The sequence below is a fragment of the Cyrtonyx montezumae genome, unplaced genomic scaffold (assembly GCF_038088225.1).
Source record: "Cyrtonyx montezumae isolate F1298 unplaced genomic scaffold, pur_monq_1.0 scaffold_10, whole genome shotgun sequence".
NCBI lineage: Eukaryota > Metazoa > Chordata > Aves > Galliformes > Odontophoridae > Cyrtonyx > Cyrtonyx montezumae.
Window position 1 is genome coordinate 35204722 of NW_027071826.1, and position 24842 is coordinate 35229563.

A 24842-nucleotide genomic window follows, 5' to 3' on the forward strand; every position below is an offset into this window, starting at 1 on the left:
GCTTTTGGTTTCCATGCCATCCGAAAAGCCTATTAATCTATTTCCATTTATTGGAAAGTATTTGCTATAAATTTGTTCTCTGGAATCACTTTGGGTATCACTAAAAATCCAGAAGCAGATGTTGGAGAGCAGATTTAAAAGTCTGTCAGGAGAACTGTTCTGAAAGAAATACAGTGGCTTACAGAAGTGCAGTTCTAAGGTTAGGATGCAGGGCCATTCCTCACTTTGACATGAGAAGCCATTTGCTCACCTTACAGGAAATTAAGCTTTAACACAGATTCACAAGCACAAAGTCTTCCAAAAAAGCAATCCCTGAAACTTCATGTAACCTGACAAAGTTGAATAGATACAGCAAGTAAAAGCAACGGAACGTGCTGGCTGTCTCCAATAGCCTTAAACTACAGAACTAAGTTCTGCAAAGCCAGTTAGTTGTTCTGCCTCAATATTTGAAGGCTCTAATATATTTTTGGCTCCTCTTCAATTTGATGACAAAACGAAATTCTCCTTTCCTTTGTTCAACCAGTCCTTTAAATCTGGTTGAGATAGAATGATATGCCAAGTGTGCCTGAAGCCTCCTTCACTTTTTGTAACAGAAACGTCAAGATCAATTCGTAGCAATCTGTTTTCATTGAAGGGTACAAATGTGCATGGGAACTTCTTCACAGTGCAGGTGACAGAGCACAGGATCAAGCTGTGCAGAGAGGTGGTGGAGTCTCCTTCTCTGGAGATGTTCAAGGCCCGCCTGGATGCCTACCTGTGCAACCTGGGCTAGGGAGCTGCTTTGGCAGAGAGGTTTGTCTAAATAATCTCTAGAGGTTCCTTTCAACCCCTGCAATTCTGTGATTCTGTGACTGAATGAATGATCTAAACTTATCACGCTCCTACGGGAAGCCTGAGATGCCTTTGCTTGATAAGTAGCAGGAAGCCACGAAGTGGTCCTTTGCTGACAACATATAGCAAGAGAGCAAGACAGCATATGCACACTTACTCAAAATCTTCAAATTCCAGGTCATTTCCCTCTACAGATGGGCTTGAGTTCTCTGAAGTGGAAGAAGAGGAGGAGGAAGAGCGGAGACGGTTCTGTTGGTATCGCATAGATCGTTGTCGAATACTATCCCTCCGAGAAAGATACTGAATCATCCTCTGAGCATAGTATGCAGCAGGAGATAACCTGAGCAAGAGAGACAAAATATACAGACACTCGTTACAGAAGTATAGAAGACAGACAACTTTGCCCTTTCTTGAGAGCTCCAAGTTTCAGGACAGCAGCAGCACATCACAAAACAGTTGGTTTTATTTTATCCAGGAATAAAACAGTGTAAAGAAGGAAAGCAAGTAAAACTAGTTTTCCCTTCATACATTTCACACCTACATGATTCCCCTGCTGTGCAAATTTAAGCACTGTAGAGTACCTGTAAACAAGAACCTCAGCCACAGCACAGATGGTTTTTTTTTTTTTCTTACAAGTCTTTGGGAGTCCATTCTTTCATTATTGGATCACACAACTAATCTCAGAAACCATCACTGGTAAGAAGCAAGCCCACTCCCAGTCCGAATGAACTCTGCTAGCAATGCCAAATGGCATTAGTGCTCAAACACTGAATCAAGGTGATGCTGTCTTCAGGGTACTTCGTAGGAGCAGCACAGAACAAGTGTGTAAAAAAGGTTTAACAGCTTTAAATACTTTGTAACTCAAATGGTAAGGATTTCATATAATGACAACTTCATCAGATCCCCTAGACTTTCTAAGAGTAGCACTGTGATTAAAACCCTGCACCCCACCTTTCTTTATAATTAATCCTTTCAGAAGTATGATTTGGCCTTTGTTTGCTATCATGTACAGCTATCATGTACAAGTATTACCCAGTTCCTTGGTGATAAAAGGGTAAAAATGCACTGTTTTCCTTCACAACTGCTACCGCACACTGTCTGCGGTGCAGCTACTCACATTAAAGCTTAGAGACTTGAAGAATCATTTCTTCACTTTTCAGTTAGACTTCAACATAAATTTGGGGAAAGGAACGAACAAAACAATTCAAAAACGTAAGACATTAACGTGTCTATTCCTTTATCTTCTAGCTCTCCCAATTCATACATGTTTGACTTTCACCTTTTTAGTCAGTGCAAGTTACCAGACTATATTTTCACGACCCTGAGACATACTGATCTCCTTTTCTGTAAAGGCACCATGGGCAAGAGACCAAATAATCGAGTGTACAGACATGATTTTATCTACAGATGGAAGTCTGAGCAGCTTTTAACAACGAAAAAAACAAAACCTAAGCAAACAGTAAATTCCAGAGCATAATATAGAGATGAAAATACACTTTTTTGCAGCCTCACAAAAGTTGGGCTTTCTGCTCTCTATGAACATTATCCATCTTCAGAACAGAGCAGCAATGTAAAGTCTTTTCAGAATACAGCTCACTGACAGCCATGAGAAATCACTGTGACCACCACATACTAGTGACAAAACATAACTCCATAATCATCCTCTGATAACATGATGGTTATATGGCTTAGACTTTATTCCTTACCTACCCATCCCAATCCAAAACAGACCTATACTGGTTCTGTGGTGACATACTATGAGTAGGATGAATTAATATGTTTATATCAATCAGTATGAGCAGCACACAATCAGACCAGGTCTGACAAAGCGCTCAGCCAATATCTAAAGTCGTATTTCACTGGAAATCTATATTTAATAGCATTTTGAGAGATTGCTCCCTAAAGCAGAATGAAAAAAAAAAAAAGTACTAATTCTCCAAGAGATTGATTGCATTAATGTTGTTTTGGCTGCAGACAACCATCAATGACAATCAATCTCCCATTCCACCATACATCCAGGACATATAAGCAAAAGAGGTGATGTGAAATATGCAGAGATTAAGAAATGCCTCTTCTTCAATGCCAGCTCCCCATACACTACCAGAATGCTAGCTCATTAATGCTGATAATTTGCAGGCAGACTAGAGGTTATGGGGTCTGCTAAGGTTCTCAACAAGCAGCAAAAACAGTAAAGGAGAACCATATACACTCACTTTGTTTTGGATGTTTCCTCTGTCTTTTGCGCATTGTTAGATGAGTTAAAGCTGTTCATGCTTTCATAATGTAAAAAAGTTGTCTGTACATAGCATTTTTCTCTACTCTCTCTTCATTGCCCTGAAGACTTACCAGGCCAACTGATAAAAAAGCAAGGCTGTACAGAAGTGCACATATAAACAAAAAGCTGTTCTCTTCTTCAGACTTTTGCATAAGCCAACATCTCTGCACATGCCAAGAAAATTAGTCTACAGCATAATATGCGCATATAGACAAAGGAACACAGACACAAGGTAATACAAGAAAATACAAGCAGTGGTCCCAGCAGTCCAGCAGCATCATCATTTAAACTTTTTTTCTTTGTTAATCCCACACCTAGGGAGATTTTTACAAAAAGACATGAAGAGTAAATTTTGCAGACACTTAGTATTCTCAAACCATGCAGCACATCACAAGAGAAACACAATGATTCTTGTTTGAAGAACATGAAAGAACAAGCAATAAAGACTGGCAATAATGGAAGACTAGCAGCTAGATTCAGCTTCCTGACAGCACATGCAGAACAGACGGATGATGAAGATTTCCAAAGGTAAGACAAGAAGCTTAAGTCGGATACACAGAAAGAAGTTACAAGTGATAATATACATCAGTCTAGGGGAAAAATATATTCAAAGCAATAGGGTAAGGAATTAATCTTTGCAGATAAGTGCACACACAAAAAAATTGTATTTGTCAGGCTGTATTTGCCTCTAGAATATGGTCATGACACAAATCAGAACTGAGAACCAGCATAAGGGATTTAGCCATCCTGGAGGGAGGAGAATGCTGCAAAGAAGCATAAGAAATACTGGTTAACACTGAAAATACCTCTTCGGTTCATTCAGCTACTAAAGACAACTGTAAATCAGTCCCTGAATGCAGCTCATCTATCAGCTGGCTGAACACAAGCCAATCACAGCAGACTGCTTGATTCATTTATTTCCCACCTAAGCTTCCAAAAAAAGCAATGGCAAAGCACAAGTAGAATTTACCCAGTAATTCTTAACACAAGTTTGCATCTCCAGGACAGTCAGCTGAACTTGACAGCACATCAGGACCTGAATTAACCTAGTCTTAGGTGACTGGACCCTGAGTACTGAAGCAGACGGTTCGGAGTAGGAGAGATGATGTTGCCACAAGTAACAGGCAGAGAACAAGACACTGAGTAGGAGAATTGCTGCTGTGCAAAAACCAGAATCAAAAAGCTTCTGCCTCAGCAGTTACGTCACTGAGAGATGAGGCTTTCACTGGGTACCTAGAGTTGCTGGCTGGCCAGTGAGAACTGAAGGAATGTGAGGATCTGAAAGAAATGCTTCGCTACCACCAAATTCAAGTATCTTGCATTATATGGCATCCTGAGCACTAAAGAAAGAGCTACTGCATAGTACAATACCCTCAGCTACAGTCAGATGCCTGAACAACCTGCACACATTTACAGAGAACAAGAAACATTTTAAACAAAGATAGCTTCTCTTCACCATCTCCCATTGTAGTGGCTTCAAAGGAAGGAAAAATAAAGATCACACAAATTTCAGCTGAAAGATGGCTATGCACAGCTGCCCAGCATGACCACAGCAAAAATCAGCATTCCTTCACCCAAGGGCACTAGTCTGCTCCGCACACCACCAAGCACCCTAATGTCTCAGAAGACACCACTCATCAACTCTGACTGATCTGATGATCAGGATGTTCACATCAGGAATTCACACCTGTGAATGTTTCTCAATCAGAAGGTGTTTTAAAGTGGTTGCCTGACTGGTGCCATTAATTTCCTTGGCGATTATTACAGCAGCATACCCACTACCAATGAATGCTTGAACTGAAGGCAGTACTGGCAATTGACACCAACTTTTACTTAAAAAAGCTTAGATTTTTCTAGAGATGCACTGTCCAGAGTTCCTTTGTATATGAAGTCTGGGAGCATTTTTTTTTAATATCTCTTATTGTTTTGCAAGCTTAATAGATCTGTAATCTATGGAGAATGACTTAAGAGTTAAGATGACCTGTTCAGACTCATGAACCCTGTTCAGCACAGCCACTGAGAAGGTCTGTGGTAGTCTACATCTGAATATTCATTCTAAGCCTGAGGAAACTTCAAAAACGCTCTCCCTGTCTCACTCCTGACCTAGGCTGCTCAAATGCAGTACTATTAAAGACAGGACATGCTAAAACACACAAGCACAAATGAAAATAAATTCTTCACAACAAGGATGGAATTAAAAAAAAAAATCCACTAGAGATAACTAGGTCTTAGGGAGCAACGATCAAGTTTTCTGTCTTTGTTTCACTTTTTTCCAGTTTTTTTGTTGTTGACGCTTCGTTTTTTAAGAACATCTGAAAGTTCTAGCCTTCCACTTACAAACTTATGATGCTACAGAAAACTCAAATACAGTAGCGTTCCTTTTATTCACCTCCCTCCAATTTCTAACAAGGTCAGGTGACAACTAAAAAGACCCTACTACCCTAGCACACCAGCAAGATTTACCGAGGAAAATAACTCATCTCACTCCACTCAAATTTTCAACTCACACTGATTAACTTTATTTACCTCTGAAAAGGAGAAAGTGACACTGACTGGAACAAATTAAACCTCTTAGAGGTTTCAACAGTGGACTGTTCTTCCTAAGATCCTTATGAACTCACACTACTATACCTTCTGTAAGATTTTAAAAAGGCTGAACTTTCACGTGAAGAATGCCATATCAGTTCAAAAATAGCTCCAAGTATAAAAGTACTTCTGGCAATGCTCCTTATGCTAGGATGTGTCTCACACAGTCATCCCTTTTCATACTCTTTACTGAGCTTCATCATGGGAGAGATCTTATGCAGGAGTTAAAAAAAGATAAAATCAGTAATCTAGGCAGGCACTCCTGCTTTTTTTCCTATTTAAAACACAATTCCCAGAAAGCAAGAACCATTTCTTACAACACCTGCTCAAGAAATCTGCTAAAATCAAAAAATCAAGAAAACGTTGTATTATGCATTCCAGAAAATAAGGACTGGTGTATCTCCAGATGCTTAACAGCACTTATTCACAAACTGACCTAAACGTAGTAGTATCCTTTGACTAACATTTGCGAAATACCATTTTCACCTCTTCATGTAAATCTATCCCTCTATCAATCAATATTCATCCAGAAAACTTTTATATTCATCAGCATTGTTCTGACACTCAGTTGCCAAGACCTTGACAGGTTTTCCAGTGACCTCACATATAGGTAGACCTCTACCTTAAACTTCACTCAGTTTTACATCACTTCTAAGCCTCTGAGCCATCTTCAAGAGCAATTTTATTTACAACAGGTAGAAAAAGGCCTAATACCTCACCTCTATAAGGATTTACTTAGAGTCAGCAAAGAGTTGCTTACTAGCATAATTATACTGTGTGGCTAGTTTGCAACATCACTTATTTCAAAATCTGTACTTGAAGTGTGGTCTGAAAAAAAAAACCAACCAACCAACCTTATTGTTGATAATGTAGAATAGAACAAGAGGAAGCTCCTCCAGCAACTTAGATTAGATATCTAATTCTGATGCTCTGCTATACCCGTATTATTCTCCTTCATGATAAATCCTAGTTGTCTTCAACTCACATCAATTATACCGGAGGTTCCTTAAGAGGCTAAATGATTAAAATTCACTGAATTCTCCTCATTCATAGCTTTATTACACTCAACGAATGAAAGCTCATTTTGCAATAAGTTAGTTTTTGAAAGCTTCCAAAGCTGCTTGCTGTTAACAATTCTATCATCTCTTCTGACAGAGTCTGTGGGTCACCATATCCCATCTGTTGCTTTCTTAATACACGAAGTGGTAACTGCAAAGATCACTTGTTTCCATTTTTGTTAACTCTACCATGTTTGCTTTTTCTAGTCTTCTGTAACACTCCCACCTCTTCTGGAGATTAAGCAGCACTACAGGTGTTTCCATGTCTAATGTCAATGATTCATGACTCTTCAGATATAACTGTCAATAATTTGTTCTCAGTTAAGTATACTTAACATTCTGGTTATGCTCCCTTATACAGATACATTTGCAGAGACATTTCATTCTTCCAAGCACACTGTCTTTACTGCAGCCTATTTGGGAGCAAGGGAGACAATTAATTTCTATCTTCATTTTCTTGAAAAGATATTTCTAATGCATTAATAGCATCTAATCTACTGTTGGACCTGTTTGCCACCTACTGTTCTCCATCCCAAATGATTTCAGGAATCCTTATGTGCTTAATTCAACAGCAATTTCCTTCTCTTCCTCGTTCACCTCAAGGCCTAATGACTTTTTCACATTCGTTTTGATCTCTGCCCCTACAGTAAGTTAGAAGGGAGGAGATGGGCCCTGTACTAGCATCACTCCCAGAGGATTCAGGGATGTTTGTATTTTTGTCTGTGAAACTAAAATGCCTTCAAATTGCATTTAGCTCTTACCTGGCTGGATCTGGATAGATTGGATGTTCCCGGGACCCTGCTCCATCATAGCGAGATAACGAAATGAGAGAAGACTCCAGCAATCTCCTAAAAGTAAAATTAAAAAAAAAAAAAAAAAAAATGAAGTCCTCCTATGAAGTCTCTCCTATTCACGTCCTACTTTCTAAAGCCTCTTAGAGCTATTTTCATCACTGGTGCAGAGAATTCTGCAATACATGAAATCACTGACTAAAGATGCACTTTTGCCACGTAGCTATACAAAGAGTAACACCTTCACCATACAGAAGAAAGAATACCGAGTAAGAAGAGTCATCCAAAACCAACTACCAAATTTCAAGAGAAGGATGCAGACGTTCTCTCTCCTTTGGAGACAAACTATCCCAGTTTGCCAGATCCATAAACACTACATACACAAAACTGGATAATGAGCATGGGCCAAAGGCTTGCAATGGAGATTAAGGGCACTTTTGGAAATATGATAAGATATTCAATCTTCAACTCAAGATTCCGAAGGGGGTTTTTGGACACAAAAGCGATCATTTCCTCTGTATCTTAATCAGCCTCTGGGAGAGATACCAAATATTCACTCAAGAAGTAAATGTATGCAAATGCAGCCAGACAGCTTGAATATGTGAGAAGGAAGTCTGAGTCACGAAAGCAGCAGAATCAAAGTATACAGCAGGAACATGTCCTCCACAACTTCTACATGCACTTCTACGAAGCTTCTTGCCACAAAGCGGAGGATGACATTGTTTCAAGGCTGACTCATCTGAGCCTGCTGCAGCCATTACATTAACACTTATAAGAGAGATGATTTTGAGCGGGTGTGGAGAGTAGAAAAATCAACTACTAAAGTTTATAAGGCAGCTGAGTTTCCTTTCAAGTCTCTCTGCCTAGGAGCTCCTGCTAAATTCTGTTTTCCAGTCATTGTAAATCAAATGAAAATTGTTATGGTTTGAAAGTCAAAGAGATCTGACACCACATCTGTTCTACTCACCCCCCACACACTTGGCGAGAAAGGTCTGAATCTATCAGTCTTAGTCTCACATTCTTTCTTTGCTGTTAGCATTTGCAGCGCATGACATCAAACGTCAACACAGGAAGCAGGATGGTGGACCAGATCCACATCCAACTTCCCAGTTCTGGACAGCAAGTCATAGTATCACAAGAGAACAGAGATACGGAGGGCATAAGTCTACCCCGAATTTCTCAGGTAAGTAAAGCAGGAATGCAAATGACACATGTTTTTCCCAGTAGCAGACTTACCCCTCCTCCCATCAAAGTCACAAGACAGATCTAAAATGCCTTCCAGGAATAAAAGAAATGAATAAAATCTTCAGTTTTAAATTTTAAATCTAAAATACAGGGAGAAACACAAGACTGCTCCAGTTACTTGGAAAGGCATGCTTTGGCTGCTGGGACTCGGTGCTTTCTGCAAAGCACAAGGACTTGACCAGAAGGTAGAGAATCCTGTAACTCTGGCACAAAGCTGCCTGGAAACTATTTGTCTTACTCAAGAATAGTTATTAAATCTCTTATTGAAATGAATTGATTCATTTCAATAATTCACTCTCATCTTCAGCACTGCTAGATAATGTGAATCCCTTGGCTCCCCAGGAAGTTACCATACTTGAATTCTGGCTTACCAAAATCTCTCTCCTTCTCCAAGTACAGAAGTTCAAATATGTAAAATCAGCCAATCCAGAATTAATTGTACAAGTTTTACACAACCTACAACCACTAGAAACCAACACTTACGACATATATAAACAGCTTTGATTACTTCTGAAAGGCAGAGAAAGGTGGATGATTAGATGATTTATCATGGGCAGAACTGACACTTGCAATAGTTTTGCTGTGGAGGGGTTTTATTTATTTATTTTAAAGTCTACTCTTATGAGCTGCTTACACACAAACAGCTCTCCAAACCCAGCAGCCTGCAAGCATCCTTTGTTTGTTTTTTTTACCAGCCCCATCTAATTTCTGCACAAGCACTTCTCTTCAAAACTCAGAGCAGTTTATTCTGAGTCCGCATCAAGAGCTTCACGCTCTACAGATGATGCTTCAAACAAAATAAAACAGCATTCCCTCGCTCTGTGTGCCAGGCCCAAACATGCAGCAGGACAAGCTGCATCCCACAGCCCACATCCAGCCCATGCAGCTGGAGTGCAAGAGGAGGCTTAGAGCAGTCTGTTTTAGAAGGAGGTGCAGGAGCCAAGCTTTGCCCTGCAGTGACAAAGCCCAGTGCCAGCCAAATGTGGAGCTTTGAGAAGGAAGCAGGAGCAAGGCACACACCACAGTACTTGGGGATAGTTGTGCAAAGAGGCACTCTGCTTGGGAACAGCCACTTGGGGAATCTACAGTTCCCAAGTTTAGACCCTACCTGATGCTTGAAATAAAACCTGAAGAGCCTTGCTTTGCATGGCAATGATCATCTCCAATGAAAACCATTAAGTGTTACTTCAAGTAAAACATTAACCAGCAATTGACCGAGCCACAGATTAATACCCAACAGCCAGTTATCCAGGTAAATGTTCTTCCTATTGGCTTCACAGCCATGCAATTTTACCCCATCAGCTTGCAACTCCACCTCCTTGCAAAGCAAAAGGAGCTGTTGCTGCTCTATGAGCATTTCCTGAATCTGAAGGCTTCCCTAGGAAGATGCTCCCCACAGAACTGCGTGGATGGGAGAGGGATAACAGATGCATTTCATTAAGTGCCATCCATAGGACCCACTCTGAGACTCTGCATTGTTGAACGGTCCCAGTTAGCACAGTCCTTCAAGTACAGCCTTCCAAATGTGCCAGCACCAAAGACACCTCCTGCACTACATCACACCAAGGTACACAAGTCACTTTGTAGTGTCACATTCCAACAGCATGGGCAAAAATAATTTTGCTAAGAAACCACTAAAGGTTATGGATTCTTAATTATCCTACAATGGTGCCATCTCAAATTACTAAGAGCAACAAACAGGTGGAAATCAATACATGTGGTAGGAAAAAAAGCAAAACAAAAAAGGCAAAGAACAATCTCCTGAGATCCACTTAATGCTCCCAAGAATAACAAAATCTGTACTGAAACCTGAGTACTGAACACAAAAAACAACTATTACTTAACTAACTCATTCTAGACTAAGCTCTTGAGGCACAAGTTACAGATCTGAATGCACTGGTACTGACAAATGAGTTCAATAATAGGTACACTGCTGTAATAATCAATAACGTGTCTAATTTGATACTGATAGCGTAACCTACTGTTCCTCAAGGAAGGAGCAGATGAATGTTTTTAAACTAAGTCGTGCTGCATTTTATAGTAGTCTTAGACACTGCACTCGTGGTTTTTGCCATTCTAAGTCCCAAAACAGGCACAGAGTGCATGTTTCCAGACAGTCCAGGGTCTAACGTAGCCCAATATCCTACCAAGGTAGACATTACTCAGGCTAGTAGCAATTTCATTAAGGAGGGTAAAGACAATGCACAGACAAATAGCAGCAGTTACAGGGAAGTGCTAGCCACTAAACGTCTAACTGTTTCCAACAGAGAAGCATGCAAAGAGAGAACAAAAATACATAACTCTCGCACTTCCTTTGGAAACATTTCAGGTTCAGATCGTGCCTGCAGCCCAAACCCTTCCTGGAGCTCTTTCTCTTCCTCTCCTCCCTTGCAGCCTCCTGAAGCTTCCTATTTTTGCTACCCAGATACATAACAGGCTAACACTAGGCTCTGTACAAGCAACTGCTCCACTCTCTCTGTCTAGACAATATGAAATTGTCACAAATGACACCTAAAGTACAATTAACAGAAAAACTGCAATTTCCACTCTCCTCCCCCGCTCATCAGGAAAAATCACACATTATCATCCTCCAGGTTGTCAGTCACTGCCACGATGATGAGAATTAACTCTGCTCACCCTGGGAGATGCTTCTGGCCCAGCTTGCTAAATTCGGAGGAGGGGGATTGCAGTTCTTTGTCAGTTTTGTTTTTGTTGTTTTTAAAACTACTACAAGAAGATATAAACTGCCTTTTCAGCAGCACTGGTGTCTCAGCAGATGTCTTTTCCATCAGACATCAGAACTATGAGACTGCCACTCTATATGCACTCCATTAACTCGTGGCTGCAAATAACAGCAATCATTACTGTAGGGGAGAAGGAAGCGAAGTCCAAGTTACAGAATGCCTTCATATAAGAGCATGAGAGTGAACACAGATGCGCTGAACACTATAAATGAAAAAGGAGCTATAAATGAAAAAGGAAAATTTCTCAGGATTGAAGCAGCTGAATGTCAGAAGATGCAGCATGAGGGAAAAAAAAAATTAGGATGCTATCTCCTCTAAGCACATCAACTACCAGACTGTGCCATACTCCCTGGGGGCGAGGATCACCACTAAAGCCTCTTGGGACAGAATGATTCATCTAGGCAGGCTTTGAGAAGATACTTAAATGCAGCAATTTAACTTCTCAGCGACAGTTTCTAGCAATATGCAGTTCCCTACACCAAATCTTGGATTTGCTGTCACAGCACACGCATTACTGAGCAATGCTTCTATCCAAACACAGAGGGAAGGGCTCTCCTCTCCTTCCAAAAGAGAGGCACTCACACAGCGCTGAGACTTAAGTTTCCTTAAAGCCAAATGATTGTTCAGTCAGCTTCCGTCCTCCTAAGCTGATGCTGCACAGCAGTGCCATAGCTACAGCTGGGATGGAATAGTTTTCTTTGTAGCATCCACTATGATTCTATGTTTCTGGTTCTAAGAGAAAAATAATGCTGATAACACGCTGATGTTAACAGTTGCTGCTAAGAAGTGTTGTGCAGAACCAAGGCCATTCTCAGCTAAGGGCACAGGGAATTGGGAGGGTATAGAATTAGAACAGCTGACTTATAAGTGGCCAAAGGGATATTCCATACAACATGACATCATGCAGATGGGAGCTCCGAAGGTGGTGCGAGTTCATCTCATACTCTTCCACTGTTTAGGGGCCAGCTGGGCATCAGTCAGGGAGTGGTGAGCAATTGTATCACTTAAACAAGAACAACCAGAACAAGCCAGTCCAACAAAGCACCCTAAGGGCAGCACAAACTCCTACCCTTCACACAGCCCCAGCCTTCAGCTATGAAAAGGACCTAAGACAGCATTTCTAGATGATCTCTTAAAGTAGTATACTGACAATTCCAGCAGCTTCTATGAACTTCCTCCTCTGGTTCTGTCTTCCCCGATTTTACATCCCCTGCCGCTCACTGGGAGGTGCTGTTGCAGCACTACACCTACACCTCTCTCTCAGCTGACTTACAGCTAGCAGTCAGCTCTCTCAAGCGATTTTCCCTATGGATCTGCTCCTAATGAATGTAAAAAACAGCAACAGTTTAAAACAAGAGGAGGATAACTGAAAGAAAACTGATAGCGTCAATATTTAACAGACAACAAGAAAGCTGAAGCATGAGGACAGATGAACGGTCTCTCCATTTCTCCAACAGTAATGCTACCAGCTCTCAAATCCTAAGCCCATTTATTAGCTGCTAACAAGTCCAATTAATTCTTCAAGATCGCACACAGACTCAGTAGAAGACTGTAAGCAGGGCTATGATGAACAAAAACCTAAGCCAACCCAGTCCACTGGTTTCATTTCTTGTGCCCTTTCCTTTTTCTCTGAATAGGGACAAATTATTTCACCAGAAAACTCTGTACTGTCTTGTCTAATTTCAAAAAAAAACAAATGAAGTCACATATGCAGAAACCATTAGACATTTTTTAGTCTTTGTAAAACAGCAAAACACTACTGCTATCACCAGTTTCATATTCAAGCTTAAAATAAAAAAGCAATCAGTATGTGGTTTCTGAGATTGCCTGAAAGACGATTTCTAAAATTAAGTCATTTACAGAACATACTCTGATGCCTCAAAGCTCACATTTCTAGACTTGATCCACTTTTGCATGATTACTGTTAGTCATAGAGAGCTTGACATCAAGACTGAATTAAGCCAGATCACAAGTAGATGACTAGGAGTGCAGAAATGGTCAAACAAGAATATGCTTTTCTTATGCAGCTGTAAACACCTGCAAGACATGACACCTAGATAAATATTAGATATATCCTCAGATAGTCAGTACTGATAAAAATCTAAACACTGACCTAGTCTCACAGCTGTGAGTTAACTCCTCCAAGCCCCCGTTCATATCTGTGCTGTGCAACTCCTCCTCCCAAATAAAGAGGGAGAACTGGTGGCTGCTACAGGGACATAGAAGACACCCTTCCAGCTGAAAAGAGTGAGGTTCTCAGAGAATCAGAATCTGTTTTTCTGAAGGAGAAGCAGGTTGCGTATAGGACAGAAGTTCTCATGAAAAATATTTTCTCTCTTTACTGACTCAGTGTAAGAACCCTGCAGAAAATAAGTTTTACGTATTTTTTAGTCAGAAAACAGACTCATTTCCATCCTGACTGAACACCTGATGTGCTGTCTATATGGGAAAGAATACATGGGATAGAAGTTACAGGAAATAAAGAACTGCAGGTAAAAGTACAAGCAGAAGAAAGAAATATCTGGATTTGAGTTCTCTTAATCATGAGGCAAGGAGCAGACAGTTTCAAGAACACTTAACTGTATTGAATTTAACACCGTCCACCTAATTAGAAGGTAATAGTACACAGATTCTGCTATTACTGTACACTTGCTCTCTGAGTAGGAACTTCAACCTCCACTTAACACCAGACGCCACAGGAGTTACACAGCACCTTTAAGCTCATCACAGAGAAGGTCAGTGGCTCTGAGGAAGATAATGAATCCTCCTAAGTGGACCCAAAGTCACATTCTTAATCTATTATTTCACCTGCTGACAAAGGTCACGCATCAGAAAAGAAGATGAGGAAGCATTATTCAGAGGTCCTCATCACACAGCACCCAAGGAACAATTAGTGTGTTATTTCAACAGGCAAGAGGAAGGACATATCCTTGATAGACATTAAAAGGGTCAAAAGCAGCTACAACAGCATTGATCATTTTGGCAATAACTCTCAGAGGAAAAAAGAACAATTAAGGATCCCATACGTATTCTGCTGTAGCAAGACTTGAGGTGGAGGAAAAAATTTATACAACTTGAGCTACTGCATGTGCTGTTTGCTCTATAGTAGCAGTTTTATAACAGTGCTCAGGATGGGACAAGCCAAGCTAAAGACAAGCATTCCTACACAGACTCTAACCAACATGCGATTCTATCAAAAATACAGCCAGAGACCAGGTCCTAGTCATCATGACAATGAAAAAAGGCTTAACAGCATGGCCAGAAAACAGCCAACACACTGAATTCCCTGAGCCTGCAGATCGCTTTATTCTCCTGCAGGCTCTCCTACCTGCCCTCACATGCATAGCATATGCCTCAAATTCTCCTTGTTCTCAGAGATCACAACACTACAGATTACACGGACAGCAGAAATCTGCATAACCACGCACACAGATCTGCGTCAGCTCCTGGGATAATTGCATAGGACTCCCACTTCTCCATAGGGAATTGAAGAGGAGGTATCTTTCTTGAGGGGGCAAGAACCATACAGTTATCTCTGTGGGTTTCTAAGGCTTTGAAAACAGAGGTCCCACTGCACATTGGTCAATGCATTTAAAATGCTCTCAGGTAGGTTGAAATAACAAAAAGACTCAGGTCAAGGGATGACCTAGAGGACTGTTCAGCCACTTATACCCAGCCTGCCCACTTCATGAGGATGGGGGAAGGATTTGATACTAATGCATTCTGAGTAGAAAAATGAATCAGTTTGCTGGCAGATACTAAACCCTGTTTATTCACAGACTTGAGCTCCAGCAGGTGCTTTCTTGAGAAGAGAAAGGGAGGGCGTCAGTTACATCACGCAGACAGCCATTTGGCGCAATCAGTTAAATATGTATGTGCAAAATGTTTAAAATGCATGTTAGCTATTCAACAGACCAGAATGGCTCAACTGGAGAAATCAAGAATCATCACTGTTTGCGTTACAGTTGTATTACTGAGTCACATCACAGGTCCCTCACTCTCTCTCTACTTGCTCCAAGGAGTAAATGTGCACTCCACTGCAAATTCTTCAGCCCAGATTCTCTAATAAGGAGCGAATAATTGGATGAGGGCAATTTGTCCCCAGGCACACTGTGCTGTGTGCATTCATAAAGAGCGTGAAAAATGAGCATGAGCATGCAATATATTTAAGTGACTGCACATCTAATGATTAAGGGCTCCTATTAGCATTAAAAAGAGGTACGTTATACTGTCAGCATTGCCAACTCCACCTCATATTCAGGGAAGCTCAAAAAATTTTTCACCTAAGCAAGTGGGTCTAAAACAGAAGGTCTGAGTGCCTGCTGACAACTAGTTTACTGGCAAAAGAGAAACTAAAAAACAAAATAAAAAAACTTAGACACGGTGTTCATGTTATTTACCACAAGCTAGACAATAAGATGGAGGAATCAGAGCTAGAGAAGTTAAACATCTCAAAGACCACTATTAATAAGAAGTTGAGAGTAATCTCCTACGTAGAATATCACACACACAAACCCAGCATACATTGGTTAACAGGTGAACAGAAGCAACCTTTCCAGACCAAGTGAGCTGGCCTGGACCTGCTGTCCACGATGCTATAGCAGGAGGAGGAGTGTGAAGGGAAGCCCCATGCAGACAGCATAGGAGACAGACAGACAGCCTAACAAAGAACAGCTTCTGAGAAAGGGAAGCCGTGCACACTTCTCCCAGCTTGTAGGAAAGCTGTTTTACAATGTCCTCAGATAGCTGTCTTCCAATTTCTAAGCAACATTTCTTAAATATCTTTATTCCATGGTCACCTCTTACAGACCTCCACAAAAAAAAAAAAGAAAAAAAAGGAAACCTCAGGTACCAAAGCCAGAGAAACCCTCACCTGAAGGAGAAGCAGTAAAATAAGACAGTTTGGAAGCATGCACCTCTTCCATCTTAATAAAGGAAAAACACTTAAGCCCAATTTCTCTTGCTACCATCCAGGAGCAAGAAGACAAGTCACAAAACAGTTCCAGAACAGACACCTGTAGGGAAACAAGCCTTCAGTTCCCTGAGATTGCAGGAAAGCAACGCTTACCTATTTCCTCTATTGGTGTGCTCCTGATTCTAGGCCTGAGCTGACCTCAGAAAGAGATAAGAGAAAGGAAGTGGTTTGGCTGAGGAAACTCCATGAAGGTATTTGATAAAGTAGTGTTGCTTTCATACCTGTTCAATTTGCAAGCCAAGTCACTGCAAGAATTTGCTACAGCCATTGCTGCATATTTAAATTCAGTCCAACAGAAAGAAAGGAAGGCTTAAGCCTTTTCCAAGTTTGGCAAAGACTGCTCATGCTCAGCTTTCTGAAGTATGGCAGGAAGTTCAGCAACAGCAAATAACCTCTATTAGTCACTGCAGGAATGAAAGGACAAGAATCATTATTTCCCCTCAAGCAACTCTCAGTAAGGAAGTAGAAAAGCATTCTTCAGTCAGGAAACCAGTTGTCAAAGGTAGAGGGAGGCACATTTGTGCAAGAGGACACCTCTTCCAGTTGTCCTTCTACATAACAGCTTGCAGAATATTCACAAGCTCAAATTTCTAACATCTCAGTAAAATGAAGTCTTTCCTGCCCATGCAGACAGCACACTCAGTCTGGGAAAAAGCACCAAAGCAAGACAGTGGCAGAAAACCCTGAGAGCTGGCACAGAGATCAACCACCTGTTTGGGTACCACTGAAGCCTCTCCTGCAGTGCTGGCTGCTGTAACATTTTCATGATGAAAGCCATTTTTATTTTCCATTGTTAAAAAAGGACAAATAAGCAACACTAGCCAGGTGTGCCTATAATCTCCTAGCCAGGTGTGCCTATAATCTGCCTATATATATAAACATATCTCATCCACCGACATAGATGGTAATCATGTCACCTTCAGATTAGTATTTTACTTTATGTTCAGCACTGACAGCTTAAGTCATGCTCCTGCATGTCCATGCTAACATTTCCAGGACTTATTCCTACCCACCAGTTTTGTCCTTCTCCCCTTAAGTCCCTCTTCCCAAACACAAACCTGAAGCAGTTGCCTCAGGCTGCAAACCCCTTAACAACATCCATTTATCCCACTGAGATATTACTCATATCCAGTTACCATTATTTGTATTAATTGTCTTTGGAATGTAACAAGCTTGAAACAGCACAAGCTTTTACAAACTACTGTTTTACGCACAAAGGCTTCAAGGTTTGCAAGAAAACCCTTCTTTCCACAGCACCTATGAAAGCACATTACTGTAAGACCTATAAAATCTTTCTTCCTTGTGTACCTTACTTAATGCCAACTGTCTTTATCCTGCATGATCTGGCCAAAATTCATCAGTCAGTGTTTAACTGTAATTAGTTACAGAGTCTTCCAAGCTCACCGTTCACTCAACGACACAATAAGAATTCAGAACACAAATTTTATCCCAGCAGGAAGATGATGTCTAAACACTGCCAGTTCAAACAGAGCAGCCCAAAATAAAAGTGCCAGGACACAAAGATAGCAGGGTTTCCAGTAGTGACGTTTAGGGGTCACAGACAAATGACAAACCCACTTGATATCTACTGACAGATTTGTAGGTTTAGATTTGGCAAAGAAAACATTCACACTGACGTTTATTCTAAGCAGTCAGAATTGTTTTGCTGTGTCTAAAAGCTCAGCAATGCACTGCCATCCTCCTGCTCTGCTCCCCCTTTTTAATTGAACTTAATACGTCACTGCTGTAATAATTATTAAATATTTGAATAAACAAGCCACAGTTGCTGTAAACAATTAAGAAAAAATAGTAACAACACTATTTGTGTTAATTAAGGAACAAAACAAGGTTGAATACAGTACACATGAATTCTGTCTCCACTACAAGACACACTTGGTAGCTTTGAGCAAGACTTCAGTTCCCCCATGCTTCAGTTTCCTTCCCTTAAAAAAGCAAAGGCAGAAGCACTACATTCTTCTCTTCAATTTTAGGCTACCTCTAGCCATTTTGATGATACATTTCAGACATGGAAATATATTTTGAGAAGCAATTCCAAGTCCACAACAGGAGATAAGGAAATATTCTGGTTGGTTTATTTTTAAGGCTAGGATACGAGTGATATGCAATCCACTGCTTTAAATAGTGAAAAGCTACCAAGAGTCAACATATGCCCAAATCTCAACAGCCTGGTCAAACAAGCCAAAAACTAGAGCAGCACATGAGAGGCTCAGGCTTTAGTAGGAACTCCATAATCACCTTTAAAAGTGACTGTACACCTTTTCCACCTTATATATAGCACTTCTCATCCCTAAGGTAGGAACGTGGGTGTTCCTACTTTGTCAGTCTAGTTTAATCAGCCTGGTCCCAGCCTGACCACAAGTCAACACCACAGCTACAATTTAGAAACGGAAGAGGCCTAAGAGCCATCCCCTCATGGTCATGAGTAAGCCATACCTGTTTACATCAGAAAAAATAAAATAAAAAATAACACCACAGACATATTTATATTATGGAAAAGCCTAAAAATTTAGGTAATGGTTCAACTTATTCTTGAACAAAAAAATAAACTGCCCCATGGAAAAGGTGGCCATTCAGACTCTAGCTAACAACTGCCAAGCATTCCTCCTGAAAATAAGCCACATACTACGCAAGTCTTCAGAGGAAGGATGAACACCCATCTAAGTGGGGACAAAAACCTTCAAGGAAGTTTGTGAAGTACCTCCAGATTTGGTAGGAAACCAGTGAGAATTTGAGATGAATTCTGGGAAGTTGTTGAGATATTACAGCTTCAACTTACTGTTATTCACTTGTTAAATAAAATACCCATTTCATCTCAAGCTCCACAACTACCCTTACAAAACCCAAGAAACTGAGTAGCTTTCTCCGTCACGTTCTGTATCGGAGTCATTCCCCTCCAGGGCCCTCATTCATGCCTTTCCCCAGACACTGAAGAACCTGCAAATGTATGGCTACTAAGTAGATATGCTGCAATTTAGGACCAGGGTGGGGAAGGACGGAACCTCAACGTACATTTTTTTTCCTTCCTTGTTTACAAGAACTCAAACTCTTCAGTTCTGCAAGGAGACAAGGAAAGCAAAGAATAAAAGCAACATTACCACCTTGTGGCAGCAAGGCAATATGAAAATGAAGAGAGTTTGGAGAAATTCAGAGGGAAACACTGCATGTTTCTTTTCATATCCTAGTGAGTATGTGGAGAGCCACACGCTGCGAGGAAGGCATCAGGACTGAAGAAAGGTGTGCTGCTAGCAGAAGGAACAGCATTGGTGCACATGCCATCAACTTTAGGCTCTCGTGAGCCTAGAAGGAGCATAGCAGAGATCTACAGCTGCCGAGCATGTGAAACCACAGTAGAGCACTGACATCTTTCTGAGGACAATACCACAGCCAAACTTGCAACATACAATGCTGATGACTGGATCTCAAGTCATTACTCTGTACATAACTTCCTCTTTCAGTCAAGCTCCTCACAGTCTCAGCCCAGGGAAGACAACCAGGCTCACTGTGCAGACAAAAGCATGGGCAGAGGGGACCTCAGTCCTCAGGCATGAGCTGGCAAAATAAAAGACAAATTTCCCCCTGGATACTATCACATGAAATTCTAGGAAAAGTCATTTGCATTAGTCATTTGTGCATACTGTATCCAAGACTGGAACACACCAACAGAAGCCATGCGAGTCAAACAAGCAACTTAAGAAGGTCAATTATTAGCACAGTGCTATAGATGCTGCACTTCTGTACACTCGCAAATGATATACAAGAATTAATACAGACGTCCCCAGAAAAAAGAAACTCCCCCACCTCACGTGGGCTTCTACCTGCGCGTGTGGCAACATGGCAGAGTTCAAAAGATTTCTCAGATTTTCAGACTCCTTCAACAGCCTACCCTGTTTGCCAAAGTAAGCAAAGGCAAAAACATTTGGCATTCTTAAAATAGGCACAGAAGCTGTTCATTCCTCAGACCACAGAATTTGACCTCTAGAAGGAGCACAATGGAGCGGCTAGACAAACCTGACACTGCTGCTAGACAAAGCTTCTTATCGTTAAGGTTAAGAACAATAAAACACCGTTCCTCAGCAAACACAGGCCTCTTTCAAACGTGTCTGACTAAACGACAGGAATCCTCTTTCTTTTACAGTAATCCATTTACATTTCTAGTCTAAATAAAGAGGTAAACAGTATCAAAATTACACCCCTTATCACACTGCGAGCAGCTAGAGCTTGAACGTGTAGACAAGTTTCTCTTTGTGCATTTCCTCCCCCCCTCACCTAGAACTGTTTCACAAGGTAAGGTTTGAGTTGCACAACTGTGGGCATGCATGTGGCACTACTTGCTTTCCTAATCAATTCTTGATTGTGGCCTATGGCATCAGGCCAGACTGCTGAAGCAACAAAAGACTTAAAAACTGAGAATTTTTTGTGTGTAACAAATCACTAGCTCTGTAGACACCACTGATACCCCCATAAAATGGTCAGAGAAGTGTCACTTGGAGATTTGGATCAGTTTTTTTAGGCAGCGCTGCACTGCTTCACTGTACCTATTTCATTAGCTAGCTGAAATACATGTTGGGAAGGACCACTGTTAGGGTTTTATACATCATTTTCTTCAGAAGTCGACATCAGCTACACACAAGCGAGTGGCTGACTACAAGGATCTGTCATATCCTTATTCAACTTGTCATTATAAATCTGAATCGGCCCATGCAACAACAATGGCTTAAAGTACTTACAGGATCTTTTTCCTCACTAAGATTACAGTATTAACACAATGCTTTCTCAACCCATTTCTAATTAACAATTTACAGAAAAATGAAACCAGCTATCATCTGTTGCTCAATTATCTTTCCTTCATCCTGATCTTGCCAAAAGCTTCTATCATCAATTTCATGCAGCACATTTCACAGACCAATTTCAGGGATTTCTAAGGCTCTTTTCACTTTGATGTTAGAAGTGAGGCAAAGATCAGTCTGCAGAGGATGAAAAAACAACAAAACCAACCTACATTTGAATTAATGAGAACAACTTGGAGAACCTCAGAAAAGCTGAACCTCAATCTCACCAGCTTCTGCTTAACCACAACTTTCCCCAACTTCTTACATCACTGACACAGCTTCAAGCCTCTCAGCGCCTGTGTTGCTTCTGGGCCAAGTTGAAAATGACAAGGCTGCTGTACTGCTGAGGCTCTCAGTGACACATTGCTCCTATTAGAGGTGCCAGAGCTGTTAGTCAGGAATAGCTTCATTACATTCATATTAGTGCTTTCACGATTAGCCCAAGATAATTAATCCAGCATCATCAGAAAGAGCAGAATTGTTTTCATAACCAGCTGGTATAGCTGCAACACAACAATCTGAAGAGGAATACCTTTCATTAAAATACCTATTAACTTAATTGACCCTCTACAGCTATGTCTTCTTATCAAGCTATTTTTAAGTCAAGGAAACCAAGTCAAGAAATGGATCCCGTCCTTGGGTAGGGAATGTACACAGTTTCCAGATGCAATTTTTATCTAGGAATTTTCAGCTAGTCTGTGAATGAAGTGCTCAACTGTCCAATGAGGACATCTAATGGAGAAACAAAGAAGAACATAAGTTAAGGTGCAGGTTAGGAACAAACACGTGGACATCTCTAATGCTAAAACCTAACCTCAGGTCCACAGGTAAAAGACTACATTGACTGTAAGCTAATTCAATCACCACTTACTCCCTTGGGCTTTAAAGACTAACCTCCCCTCCTCTATTTCCCACTCATTTTCAGCATTACATAGCTTACACCTCGTGAACCTTAGTCACCATTTTTGCAGACTTCTGAAGCTGCAAAAATTAATACACATTTTAGATACTACTATATAGAAATGGTTCAGAACTGTCCATCAAGAGCGCACAACCCATGACTGGAAGACTCGGCAGATGGACCTGAGGATTGCTCATTCTACAGGAAAACAAAAAAGTAGGTAAGAGGATGCCTGCTGACTTGTTATTGCCCTGTGGATTAAACTACAGCAGCTGGTTTGAGAAGGGTAAAAAATTACAGCTGCAGGATACAGGTATTCCACATACAAGGTTCCTTTCACGGGTCTGACCAGTATGTTTAACAGGAAAGCAAACACAGCTTTGCTTCAAGGAAATTGCCCTGAGCACCTCACTACCACCAGATCGCTCACTCCTTACAGGTTCCTCACCTCACTAACAGTCACCCACACTTCAGTCAGAAGGGAAGAAAGCCCTGCTGTGCTTGTTATCAAGGAAAGTCTGATAGGAGAAGCAGGAGACTCAAAAAATAGGAGTCCCTAAAAATTTGTCAGCAATCTCTGACAAAAGCATTTCATTAAAGGCTTCATACTACAGGAATTCCTCAGGAATTAAGCTCACTCAATGAGCTACATGCCTCAAATACATCCATCCTAGCAAAAAGCAACTGTTTTCAGAGGGAACCAGGTAGCTAACTGACCCTGTACGGACACTACAATCACAAGAGCAGACAGCAGCAATCAGCACCTGCAAAGCAACCCAGAGATCCAGTTACAGGATTTCAGCTCTAAGGCCACAATCAGTTCAGTTCCTGCGTGGTGGGGCAGACTGAGCTATATTTCAAAAGCAAGATGATGTAAAATTTATTCAAGTGCCATTTTGAAGGTAAATTTGCCAGTTCCTTCCCACCACTCTGCTCTTTTATAAGGGTCTAGAGGATACCTGATATAAATTAATGTCAGCTAAGTCACAGCCCAAGAAAGTAGTAGTTACCATGTAATCAGCTTGAAACTCTCATGACAGGTTATGAAAAAAAAATAATAAAAAAAACTGGGGCAAGGATTTAGAAGCAGATGAATAATTTCATGACCACCACAACTTATTTGCTATGCAACTACAGCAACAAGAAAGGCAGCCACTGTTCCAGCCTGAGTATAATCAGCTTATCTGCAGGAAGAAGGAAAGAATTCCCATTCCTCAGGCACTCCTGTGTACAAAGCCTCATCAGTCAGTACCATTTGTACCAAACCTGGAAACTTTACTTTCCTAAAGCACACATCATTGTTCAGAAACACCAGGACTGGATCTTTCCTCTGGCAAACGTATAAATCACTTGACTGAGAAGATGTCAAATTGAAAGCAGAGGGAAAACTGTACCTAAAGAATGTCTATGTACCTGAATCATTGCCACAAGCCAGTGGAGAGCAAGCTTCATTTGTCTTGCTCCGTTTCCTCTATTACATCTGAAGTCTTAAAAGTCCCTCCAAAACAGAAGCACCTCGCTAAAAAAGGAATACAGCAGGCCCTACAATTTTCAGTTATCAGAAGGCTCCCATAGAGCTCTTAGCAGAATCAGGTGAACAGAAGCCACTTTCTAAACTTACTTCTGTATCAAAGGCAAGCAAAGCACATAGATTTGATCAAACACTCACAACCAAGGTATATGCCCAACCGTCTGACATGGAGCTTTACCTTTTCTCACCCTACATGGCAACATTTAAGTAAATGACTGTTAATCCTTCCAACTCAGGAACTCTCAGCAAGACAGAACACTCAGGCCTGCAGAATAGGACTTGGGGTATCAGTAGATGGCAAGTTTGGACATGAGTCAGCAGTGTGCCCTCACAGTCCAGAAAGCCAACCATACCCTGAGCTGTATCAAAATAAGTGCGGCCAGCAGATGGAGGGAGGTGATCCTGCCCCTGTGCTTTGCGCTAGTGACACCTCACCTGGAATACTGCAACCAGGTGTGGAGTTCTCAGAACAGGAGAGATGCAGACCTGTTGCAGCACACCCAGAGGAGGGCCATGAAAGTGTTCCAAGGGATGGATCACCTCCCTGCGAGAAAAGGCTGAGACAGCTGGGGCTGTTCAACCTGCAGAAGGGAAGGCTCTGGGGGACACGATAACAGCCATTCAGTATCTAAAGGGCAGGGGGCTATAAGAAAGAAGGGGACATACTCTTCAGCAGGGTCTGTTGTGAAAAGACAAGGAGAAATGGTTTCAAACTAAAGGATGCGATATTTAGATTGCATATGAGGAAGGCTTTTCTTTACAATAAGGGCGATGAAGCACTGGAACAGGTTGTCCAGAGAGATGGTGGATGCCCCAATCTCGGAGACATTCAAGGCCAGGCTGGTCTGGGCTCTGAGAACCCTGATCTAGCCATAGGAATCCCTGCTCATTACAGGGAAGTTGAACTAAATGGCCTTTAAAGGGTCCCTTCCAACTCAAACAATTCCACGATTCTGACTCAGAAAAGCAGTTTTCAACTCCTGCTTGATTTCCCATGCCTAACCTGGGCAGATTTTCCATGCACAGCATGCAAGTGGTATGACATACTAAGGACA

General features: G+C 41.2%; 1 protein-coding gene across 5 annotated transcripts in view; it reads right to left on the minus strand.

The window, feature by feature from the left end:
• AMBRA1 (autophagy and beclin 1 regulator 1) overlaps window positions 1-24842 on the minus strand; it is a 123381-nt gene that overhangs the window by 84391 nt on the left and 14148 nt on the right. For 4 of the 5 annotated variants that reach the window (XM_065754877.1, XM_065754873.1, XM_065754875.1 and 1 more), the window contains 2 exons: window positions 7512-7598; window positions 989-1171 (listed from right to left, as the gene is read on the minus strand). In XM_065754877.1, coding sequence (XP_065610949.1) covers window positions 989-1171; window positions 7512-7598 — 270 coding nt within the window. The remainder of the gene's footprint in view (window positions 1-988; window positions 1172-7511; window positions 7599-24842) is intronic. The other variant, XM_065754876.1, reaches the window with a different exon arrangement.